This window comes from Brachycentrus maculatus, unplaced genomic scaffold (genome assembly GCF_059751285.1).
Source record: "Brachycentrus maculatus isolate JH-2025_06_01 unplaced genomic scaffold, ASM5975128v1 h1tg001283l, whole genome shotgun sequence".
NCBI classification, from domain to species: Eukaryota; Metazoa; Arthropoda; class Insecta; order Trichoptera; family Brachycentridae; genus Brachycentrus; species Brachycentrus maculatus.
This window is the reverse complement of record NW_028281956.1, coordinates 13,268-24,986: the sequence shown is the minus strand read 5'-3', so window position 1 is coordinate 24,986 and position 11,719 is coordinate 13,268. Positions and strand designations below refer to the sequence as shown.

The window sequence follows — 11,719 nt, the reverse complement described above, 5'->3', positions numbered from 1 at the left end:
TCCCAACCCCAACCCCAACCCCAACCCCAACCCCAACCCCAACCCCAACCCCAACCCCAACCCCAACCCCAACCCCAACCCCATATGGGCAGCCAATGAGTCACCAAATAAAGATATTCTAAAATATGCGTGCAACTTAGTATATAAGTCATATGAGAGTGAGTCACTCGAATTCGATGCCGTCGGCAGTGACTGCGACTATGCACTCGTTTTTGATTCTGAACCTGAATCTGTCCCCGGATCTGCACTTCGGGGAGTTTATGACCTTTATCTCGCGGTTGTGGCCTTTCTTGGTGACTTGGAGGCTCTCGTCGATGTTCATGTCCCAGGACGGCCCCAGTGCGGGGTTGAGCTGACTGCCCATGCTGAAGGACCTCCTTCCCTCCACATTATCCGACGCTTGGTTGATGAGCAGGATCGCGGCCTTGCTGTTCTTGGCCATCCAACGCAGTCGGTTGATAAACTCATACTGCTTCCTGCTCTTCTCTGCATAGTCCCTTTCGATGCTGTGATGCTCGAAGCACGAGTTCATCAGAGCGTAGATCGAGTCGATGATCAACAGGCCGCCTTTGTTCGACTCCTTAATCTGCCCCATCGCCTGTTCGATGAACTGGCTGCACACCTCAAAGTCCCCGCTCTTTTTATACAGCAGATAGTTCTATTTCTCTTCGTACTCTGCCTCGTTCATGCAATGGTACGCCAATTGAGTGAACCGCCCAAAATGCAGCTCTTTGTCGGTTGCCAAGTACCCCACAGTCAGCGCCCTTTCCATTGCCTGATTAGTAATCAATAAGTACCCCCAATGCAAATAGCATCGCAAGCTGAGTTTTGCCGCTCCCCGCTTCGCCATAGATCTGTGTGATGACTCCATAATGCAGTCCATTGGCCAGAAATGCATTCAAATGATTGTTCGCACTTTGGATATATGTGTTTTTGTTGGTTTGTCTGAAGAGTGAGTTCAGCTATGTCGGCTGTGACTCCGTACTTGTTTGGGTTTAGTGCATAGGAATGATATTCGCGCGATATTATTATAAGGGATAATGAAATTAAGAGATTATTAGCATTCCCTGATAAATAGCATAATAAGTATACACATACTAACGTATGCATGGATATATATAATTCAGCTGCACTATGAATTATGTTAGATTTATGTTAGGAATTATGTTATGATTTTGTGTGTATGTCTGTGCGTTTTTGTTTGTGTGTATATACAAATTAGAATTATGATAAGAATTATGCAATACTTCATACTTCGAATTATGCGGATAAGGATTAATTGCCCTTCTAACTAACAGCAAAGCATCAGTAGTTTAGAGGTAGAATTATAGCCTTCCAAGCTGTCGACCCGGGTTCGATTCCCGGCTGATGCATTTTTATTGCATTATAATCTTTATTGTTCGGCATGGACAGCATGCAGATTAGCTATCGAGTAATGTCTGCATGGAGTAGTGTGTGTATTGAGTACTGGAGGTCATTCTGTTACTGTGATCTTTTTGTTTTGATTTTGGGAGTTTATTAGATTAGAATAAGATTACTACTTTTTCTAATAAGTATTATAAATGGCTTATGAGGTTCTTTCTTATCTGAAACGAAATGGAGATTTGTTATTGTAATGGTGGTAATGTTATGATTTAGCTGAAGGATCGTTATGGATACATATATATCTATGTCATTGTCCCAAAATGTATGCAATTATCCCAAAATGTATACAATCGTCCCAAAATGTATAATCGTCTCAATCTCCTAATACCAAAATATCTACAATTCATGATATAATGATAAATTAATCAAAAAGCCAAAGTCATACAGATATTCATTTAGTTCCTAAGTATCTTAATAGCCCTCTTCCAACCCACTAAACAGCATAATACTCTAATTGGATTTCTCTTATTCTGTGGCTCCAAATGAGCATTAATCACATTGCTGGCCTCTTTGTTAGTATTGGCAGATTGGAAATTATAGTTATTAAAGTTATAGCTCCTGAATTAGTATTTTTATTGTTTGAGTTGTTTCAGAATATCTGCGAGTTATCTCTATTCGTTTGTTTTTATTTTTCGCTATTGTTATTCGATTTCGCTGGTGTCTGAGACCATTTTTATTATCTATCGTACAATTCTTTATGAAATCTAGCTTCGTTATCTTATTGTGTTGCGGGCTGCGATGCTAGTATTGTTGTTGTCATTACTATTACAAATAGTATTACCATTACAAATAGTATTAACATTACTGTTAGCCACATTCGCACTATTACTGCTATTATTTGCCATATTCACAACAGTTACACCATTGCTGTTCATATTACCACTATTCCGATACAGATTGCTAACCATCACATTACTCCGAGCCCCCATATTGCTCACATTGCCATTACTATCGCCATTATATATCCTCTCTATACACAATCGATTAAGTTTCTTAATGGTCTCCTGGTAAATAATCTCATACTTCGTAGATTTCACACTCTAGTAATTCTCCATTATTGAAATAACCTACTTATTTAAGTATTTATGGTTTTTTGTGTTGTATCGACGTTTCTACTGTAGTAGCTTCTGTACTACTTCTGATTATTTTATTAGGGAAAGCTTTCTGTTTTTGTTGCGGGTGAGGTTGTTGTAGGCTTAGCTAATGTCACTATTGAAGATGTTTGAAGCATTTAATGTTGAGCTGTTTTGTAGGGGTGATGTTAGGGGTTGTTGTTTTTGATGTTTTGGTCGTTGGGTTTCATTTTATGGTTAATCGGTTTCATCTTATGATTGGATACTGCCTGTATCTTCGCGGAGATTGTTGATTGTCTCGTATTATTAGGGTGGCTCGCTTGAGTTAGAGGCGTAGGTGTTGTAGAATTTGGAAATTATGAAGTTTATCTCTTGGGAGGTGAGAAATTAGGGGAATTGCGTGTGTTTCAGGATGTGCTACATGATGCTGAGGTCGCTTGTTGAAGGATTTGCAGGGCCAGTCGTAGGGTTGCTTATGCTATTGCTCTGCGAGGTTATTTTGTCAAAGAGTAGAGTCACCAAACGCCCTAGATTCCTTGCTTGGTTAGTTTATTTCTAGATCTATTTGTTCTTGCCATTGACCGCATTGGCCGCATTGACCGGATTGACTGGGTTGCTAGCATGTCCTTCCTGTTCCTCCATCTCCTCCATAATAGAACTCTTATTTTCGGCCAAGTACTACCTCTTTAACTCCCTCAACACCCAAACAATGCCATCATGCCGATTATCACATCCCATACTCAATAACAGCTTTAACACTTTAATCTTCAAAGCTATAATCTTCTGCAACAGATTATTATACGGGATGAGCTAGTTCTATTTCTATTCAATTTCTTTGCTAATTTGATTAATTTTCATATGTATTGAGTTCCTGAAGTTGCTGATTTATACTTTGAGGGCATTGCGTTACTGTCGGTATTGTTATTGTTGTTTCTCTTTGATATTCTTCTAGGTGTTAGTGTATGATTATAGCTCTTGGTCTTCATGGATGAAGTTTGATTTCTTGCGCAGGAGGGTATTTGTGGGTTTTTAGGTGTGTTATTTGTTATTGTTGTTGGAGTTTGTTGGAGATGAAAAACAGTATGATAGCATTTTCAAAGCTTGAAATACAGAATTTTGCTCGGAATAGCGAACAGAAGGCCGTAAGTTTTTGTGAGATGCGACTTATTTCAGATAATTGAGCTGATGTGCATCATATTTATATGAATTCTACTGCGAATTGGAATTGGAAGTATGCATGTTTGCAGCATTGTTGTTAGAAACTGAGATTACCTTAATTGATTTTACTTTTTTGATACTTTTGCTCGATTTCAAAGCTTAATAATTCTATCCTTTCTAATTATTCGAAGAGGAGGAGGATGAAGAGTTCTATTCGAAATTTCTTGAAGAATTAGGCTCTTTGAGGATTATTTTTTGATGGCTTTGATTTAAGCGTTGAGGGATGGCTTATTTCTTGTTGTTGGCTGTCGTCGAATCTAGAATAAAAGTTTCTTGGATGTTATTATAATTTTATTTATTCTTTGCCTATTCTTAGTCTTCGAGTTATTTATCTGCCATTAGCTATTCTATTTAGTTCTCCAGTTCCATGTACTGAGCCTTACTTTTCTTTATCTCTTCAATATACTTGCAATGTTCCTCTCTTTTCTTCACAATCTCAGCATCGATTATACCCTTCATTTTCTAAACCTATTCGCGATATTTGTTCGCTTGCTTGAAAACCATGTTAATCTAGCTTTCATAGACTCCTTGAGTGTATTCGATGTTTTGATGAATAGCCTAGTAGTTGATACTTTTTAGTTTCTGCTAGAGTTCGATGTAAGCAGTCAAGAGAAACATAAGCATTGGAGTATTAGTGTAGGAGAAACGGGAATGTGGAAGTTGGGGAAGTGGATCTATATTTTAAGTTTTGTAGAGATATGCGAGTGATGTCATACGTTTATTTTTAACTTTTTGGTTTTTGGCTTGGTTATTGGGTTTTAGTTGGGTACTCCATTAGTCTAGTCTCTCGAGTTGTTGATGGATTGGTTATTACTCGATGGCGGACAATGGCGATATTTATATATTCTATTATTTTTTAGGGGACTTGGTGGTCTGTATGATATGGTATTGTTTATTGTTTTTTATGTTTGTAGGCTATTTGTTGCGATTTGTGCGATTTGTCCCATTTGTCCCATTTGTGCCATTTGTGACACTTTTCAGAAATAAGTGGTTGTCATTGTTTATGTTCATGGTTTGGTTGTTCAGTTTGTTCAGTTAGATGGTCTTGTTTTTGTTTTAAATCTTAGAAGCCAAGGAATAGGCTGGCAGCTTACGTTGGGTAACCTCTTCGTAAGGCTTATAACCTTATTTAATGGTGCTATGAAAACTCTGGTTGCCATTAGTTCTATTTCTGCTCGTGTTCATATTAGCCACACTCGTGCCCATAGATTCTTCATAATTACATTGCCGATAGTTATTAAGCTTGCTAGATGCATTATTATGGTTTTTTCTTTATTGATTTGTTGTGTTCTATTTATTGCTCTGTTTGTTTGCTTTTGTGTTCGAGGTGATGATCTCCTCATCTGTAGTCTAGCTGCGGCAGTTTCGGGTGTTTAGTGTATTTTTGTTATGACTGATAGCTTTATTCTTTTATGGGGAGATATCGTTACGATTTGTAGCGATCTTTGGTAGTCGTAATTAAACTGTGGGCTTTATTGAGATGTGTGTGTATATGGTAGTTTGATTCTTAGGCATTTATGGGCAGTATTTGATTATTTAGTATGTTTTTTATGTGATGTCGATTATAGTAATATATTTTAGAAGATTTATTGATTATCTTCCATGGATTATATCGAATTATTATGAAGCTTTAAACTGTTAAAATGTTAAACCATAGGATTGCTATATTATTATACTCGAAGTTGAAGGGGAGATCCCCCAATTCGGATCATTTTGCAAATGATAAGATTATAGCTATCAATTAATTCGATTAGAGTCATCGATTAAAGGGATTAATATTAGTGAATAATCTAAGATTGCAAAGTATTTATCCGCTATTCAGAGGATATGTTTATTTATTTTTAAGGAATTTAGATTAGATTTAAGTTAGATTTAAGTTTAGGCTATTTTGCTGACTATAATTCGAAAGCTCTTGATGATAATTAATAAATTAATTAATGAGGCTATGTTTTTATGTATCTTTGGGATCACTTGGGGTTGGGGTTGGGGTTGGGGTTGGGGTTGGGGTTGGGGTTGGGTTGGGGTTGGGAGATGTACCCTGCAGATGTCTACTCAAATGTGACTAATTCTTTGGGATCTGCAAATGTTAGATGACCTTTTGGATGGAGTACTGGGCTGTAGTACAAAATTGATTTGCCTCCAGGGGTTGCCTCGTAACTTCCGACATATTTCTGGGTTTAGAAGTCAAAGGTTTAGTTTAGGAAGGAGCCATGTACCTTTTGAAGATATGTATAGACTCTTTTATCGTTTTCGCTTGTGCTTTTCTACGATTAGTAAAATGGTGAGGATCCCCAATCCTTCCCAAAACTCTTATACCCCCAAAACATCCAGGACTGGTGATATTGCTGTGCTTTAGAAATGCCACTCGAACCTCCAAACTCATCGAGAATTGACGGAATCCCCAACCTTTCCGCATCTTTCACTCTTGCATCAATTGTCTTCTCAGAGAGTCCAGGTGGGTGATAGTAGTGGTAACAGAAGATCGATAAATTTCTAAATCGATTCCCTCCTGGGGGATGCGAAAATCCAGAGGGAATCGACTGATCGAATGTAATTGGCTCGAAACATATTGGAGTTTACTGATCAACTACTCTTATTTACTGAGCAAGCTAGTCATAAAATTTCTGAAAGTTCAGTCTTTCGGCAACAGATGGCAGCAATAAAGCTGGGTTTGCATACAAATTGCCCACAAATGGCTCATTGATCAGCTCGTAAGCAATGACATACTTATTGTCTTTGAATCTTGTGGCAATTTTCTTCCAGAATTATGTGAATTTGATGTTTAATTTTGTGCCTTTATTGTAGAGATGCTGGAAAGTTCGGGCAACATCGTGGCTAAAATAGTATAGTCCCCAGTTTTTGGTATTACAGTCAGTCCAACTCGGCAGCCCAGAGGAATTCAGATGTATTTTTCTGCTGACTGGAAATGGAAAAGTCTTGTATCCATGAATTTAGTTCATGAGCCATGTGGGGACTCCATCTCCACAAAATTTCTCAGCAATGAGATCCTGATGGAAATCAATAAGCGTATAGATTCCATATGAACCTGCTTCATTAATCAAGTCTTCCATCTCATTTAAATAGGTCTCGTTATATCCATTGGGAGTAGGCTCCACCCCTGCCCACCTACATAAATCGAAACTTACATCATTCCAAGCCGTATAGCATTCCATCCATTTTATCGCAACTTTATCATATCTTATTTGACGAATGAGCGATCTTCAGAGTAGTGAGTCCTGTTAGGCATATAGGGTGGCACCTTTACCACCACATTCGGTCCATGGAAACTGATCTATCTGCCCATATCATCTAAAATCTTCCGATTTCGTATTTGCACTCCCACACTCATGACACACACGTGTAGGAAAAGCAAGGCAAGCGACACTAATGTTATTTTGCTCATGCTTACTATTTTAATAAATAATCTACTATAGCATATATTACATCTATAATAAAATGCTATTTACAATATCAATAATTAGTTTTATTCATGGAGTTATGATGCTTTGAGAGAAATCGTTGTTTGCCTATCATTAATTTTGAGCCATCGATAATTGGTCATGCAATTTTGCTCAATACTGCTTAGATTATAGATTGTGAATATTTTATTGCATTTACATTTTCAAAGATGAGATATAATGATTATGCTTTTAATTTGAGTTTAATTATGATTTGATTTTGAAGTTAAAGTTATTTTTGAATTCATTTAGAATTTGAATTTATTTTGAATTTGTTTTGAATTCGAATTCGAATGGATGTGATATTGAATGTGATATTGAATGCCCCAAATTCAAAGATGTAGCTTTATATATATATAATGACTGACATTAATCATTCATCAGCTTCTTCCATTTCTGAAGTCCACAGAGTCAAGTTGTCTCTGATGAGCTGCATGATGGTTGTAGCATCCTTGTACTGAGTTTCTTCGATTTGGTCAATGTCGGCGATGGCATCATCGAAGGCTCTTTTGGCAAGTTGGCAGGCCTGGGACGGGTCGTTCTTGACTTCGTAGTGGAAGACTGAGTAGTTGAGAGCTAAGCCCAATCTAACTGGGTGGGTGGTCTTGAGGTCTCCTTCAGCAACTTCAGTGGCGGCTTTGTAGGCATCATGGGCCTTGTTTCCGGCATCGTCGTGGGCGGATCCAGTTGTGTATTCGGTGATGTACCTGTAGTAGTCACCTTTCATCTTGTGGAGGAAGACCTTGCCTTCAGTGTCAGCTTCTTCCTTCAAGAGTTTCTTGTCAATGAGGTCAAGGATTTCGTTGCAGTACTTGTTGAGTTCTCCTTCGATCTTGGCCTTGTAGCCCTTTAGGAGGGGGAGGTTCTTTGATCCCTTTTGCTCTTCCTTCTTCTCAATGCTGCTGAGGGCTCTCCATGCAGTTCTTCTGGATCCAATGGTGTTCTTGTAGGCAACGGACAAAAGATTCCTCTCTTCCACAGTCAGGACTCCTCCGAGCTGGACAGCCTTGTTCATGGCTTCAATCATGTCTTCAAACCTCTCTGTTTGTTCAGTGAGCTTGGCCATGTAGATGAACTCATCTCTGGTATTTGCAGTCATGTTTAAAAATCACTTTATTCAAATCACGCAGAATCACTAGTTTTAAATAGCCCAATTATCATCGAGTAAATTCTATAGCCATTCATTTTATTCAATTCACAACAAACCCCCAAACAATTTATTCTCATTCGTCTATGAATTTAGACCCCTCATATTTAATATAAACCATTTCTTTTTCAAATTCATCCGATTTCGGCAGCATTTTTGTTTGAATGCTATTATTTTCAAATTTAATTGAATTTAATTAATTAGAATTTATGAATTTACTCTATTAAGTAAATAATATGATAATAAAAATAAGGGCGATAATAATAAATAATAACTGCACAATTTACATTTAAAGATAAATGATGATAAAAGTAATTATTTCAATAGTTTATGCTTTAGGGTAGTTAGCAGTTTGTTACTTCAGAATTATATACATTTTTGGCTTTATTAAACATATTTGGCATATTTTCCATTTTATTTGTTTGTCAATAGAAGTTTAGTCATTATTTATTCGTAGAATTTAACTAAATGAGCAAATAGGTGATAGCCTTTGTCATTCTTGCTTCGTTTGTTCGAGGCAACTATATTCAGAATGGAGGATTTGAGTAACCTCAATTGATTTCGACTAAATCTATGTCTCGAATCTAAATTGATCATTGGAAGGGGTAAGTCGATTTAAAGGGAAACAATTATTATTAGGTTAGGCCTGGATCTGGGCAGTTTATTGATCTCCAAAGGGGTAAATTTCAGAATGGCTATATTGAACAAGATATAACTCTGCCAGAAGAAGGTTTATATTAATTTACGTATAACCAGTTAGCTGTTACTAAAAATTATGTCAGCTATGCTCTGAAAATTGTATGGAATAACCAAACCATTGCCATTAAGCGACCAAATACTACAAATGTCACTTTCGAACATTATGATATTTATGGGTTCAAGGGAGTAAATACTCTCAGGCTTTAAGAAATCGGGGATGATAAGGATTATTTCGGCTTGTTCATCGACGAACTTGTCATCGAAGACAAAACTATAGTGATGCCAATTACTAAGTAATAATAAACATAATAATAATAATAATAAGTCTCTGAAGGAATAGGAAAGTTTATGTCCTTACCTTTGAATCAACTCCCCTCTCTCAAGTATGCAGCATTATTTGTTTAAGACCTTTGGCTGTACTATTACGATAAGAGATCTTACCAGGGTCTGCTGGAGTCCATATTTAAATCGACGGTGGAAATCTAGAAACTGAAATTTCAGACAATATAAACCATTTTTAATATATCAGTAGCAATGCCACCTTCAAACTACCTGAATTTCACTCGTAAAAAATTTGTGGAAATCGAGAATAACCCTCAAATTTTAATTTAGTCCCTTACATCTTACTTCCTTTTCGTAGTACCTCAAAACATTTTAATGGTTATTGCACTTTACCTTTTGTTCAAACTCACTTTCAACTACAAAATCAGTTTACTCTTTCGTAAGTTCTTCTTCATGAAATAAAATCTCTCATACTTCGTTTACGTATGTTTTGGGCATATGTGCATGTCTTTCTCTTTCGAGTTTAAGGATAAGTTAATGGCTGTGTTCATGTATCTCTTTTTCTTTGTTCTTTTAATCTTTACTTTCACATTCTATTTTCTAATGGGTGAAGATCTGAAAAAAAGAGCAGCTCACTTCATTTATTGCTTTTACCGATGTTTTCCAACATTTTGGTTTTTGACAATCAATTGGTTAGTTCGGGGTTTCCTAATTGGCGCCATCCATTATTTTCTCTACAATTTCTACAAGATCCTAATCCTAAGTCTTTGCTTAGTCTAAACCGCAGTTGTAGCATTCACAATAACCCTCCAACAAACAAGATCAATATTCCTCAGAAAATCAATGTTCTGCTTCTACATTCTGTATCACAGCCTCTTCATACTCCTAAACTCTTCATTACTTCTTGAGTTTAACTTACTGAACTAAGAACTCGATTAAAAGATGATCAATGGGATATTTTAATTATCTGTTGGGAATATCCCTAAATTTGCAGATCAAATCCGTAATGAGAATACAGATGAGAAATTCAAGGAAGAATCAGAACCTTAGAGGAAAACACAATTAAAAATAATTCAGTCGCAATTGATAAGTGTATAATAAGTGCACGAAGAAGAGGAATCATATTAAATCCCTATTTGTTAGGCAGAAAACAACAATAGGGCGCGAACCCGAAAGCTGATAATGTCCAAAAAGAGATAAAAACAAAAGTGGATAGTGAATCCTATTAAATATGACTTACAGGAGTATTGGAGTGCAGGGCCATCAAATGTATTCGAGGGAAGCAACTTTGTCAAGGATTGATTGAATCTGTCTATCTGTTTGCTTTCTGTTTTTATTATCATATTCTCCGAAGTTATCATGCAATAATATTTATCCATATTATTAATATCATTCTTTAAGTGCATATTATCAATTCTTCTCGATTCTAATGTCCTTTTATTCGTTTTCTGCTTTTATTTTAATTTGATCTAACATTTTCAGACTTTCTGAATGAAACTAACTGATTATTTTATATTTATAATTCGCATATAATAATTTAATTTAACCTTTCTATGGATTTATTATATTTTTATCTTTGATTTGCAGCTTCTAATTGCATAAAAACAAATAAATAGGCCAAAATATGAGCATATTCTACGAGTGGAGGCATTACAGCTGATAAACTGAATAAACTGAATAAACTGAATAAAAAGCGGATAAATAATTCTATCATGACTAATTTATAGTGAAAAATAAATATATATTTATATTGATCACTTCAATGCCGTCCAAATTTCAATTGGGACCCATAATTCTTCAAATCCCATCCTCATCCTCTATTATTGCTAATCGAAACATACTAATCAGCAAATCAGAATTACATACGTTGCTAATTATAGCAACCATAATAACAGCGCAATCAATCAGTATGACAATCATGATACATCAATATACATACTACTCTTAAAAACTAAACAAACAAACTTTTTATGAATGCTCCAGGATAATATTTTTGGAGCAAACGAACAAAGAAATGAACAAAGAAATGAACAAAGAAATGAACAAAGAAATGAGGATTGTTTTAGTATTGACTCGATATGAAAGTTATGATTGCATGGGTTTGGTGAGTTATTCGGAAAGACTTATTGGTTTTGTTTGTGGCTATTTAGATGATATGGATTTATTTATATATTTCTGAGTTTGTTCTTTTGTGAGTTTGCTGGTTCAGTGTTTATTGCATGCATATTTGCGAATTAGTTTATGATTTAGAAGGCCTATTGCTTTCGAATATTCTCAGAGCAATAATACTGTTTCTTATTATCAATCTGTGGACTTAGTTCCTTTCTGATTGAGCAAATATTTCAGACAAATAATCAATCTTTACTTACAAAGCATTATACAATATATTTGCATCTTTCAATACCCTCGCATATCGA

At 36.0% G+C, this 11,719-nt stretch overlaps 1 protein-coding gene and 1 non-coding gene across 2 annotated transcripts; one reads left to right on the top strand and one right to left on the bottom strand.

Annotated features, from left to right (window-relative positions):
- The first annotated feature begins 1,302 nt into the window (after positions 1-1,302).
- On the top strand, positions 1,303-1,373 carry TRNAG-UCC (transfer RNA glycine (anticodon UCC)). The gene has a single exon. It is a non-coding gene; the product is annotated as a tRNA-Gly (tRNA).
- A 6,142-nt stretch (positions 1,374-7,515) lies between these two features.
- On the bottom strand, positions 7,516-8,286 carry LOC148299192 (uncharacterized). Its single transcript, XM_088276305.1, has one exon. It carries the CDS (start codon positions 8,271-8,273, stop codon positions 7,548-7,550), a length of 726 nt encoding a protein of 241 aa, XP_088132431.1. The 5' UTR covers positions 8,274-8,286; the 3' UTR covers positions 7,516-7,547.
- Between the last annotated feature and the right edge of the window lie 3,433 nt (positions 8,287-11,719).

Bases quoted from the DNA above. Each gene is read 5' to 3' on its own strand.
- LOC148299192 (XM_088276305.1), bottom strand. From the start codon at position 8,273: ATGACTGCAAATACCAGAGATGAGTTCATCTACATGGCCAAGCTCACT.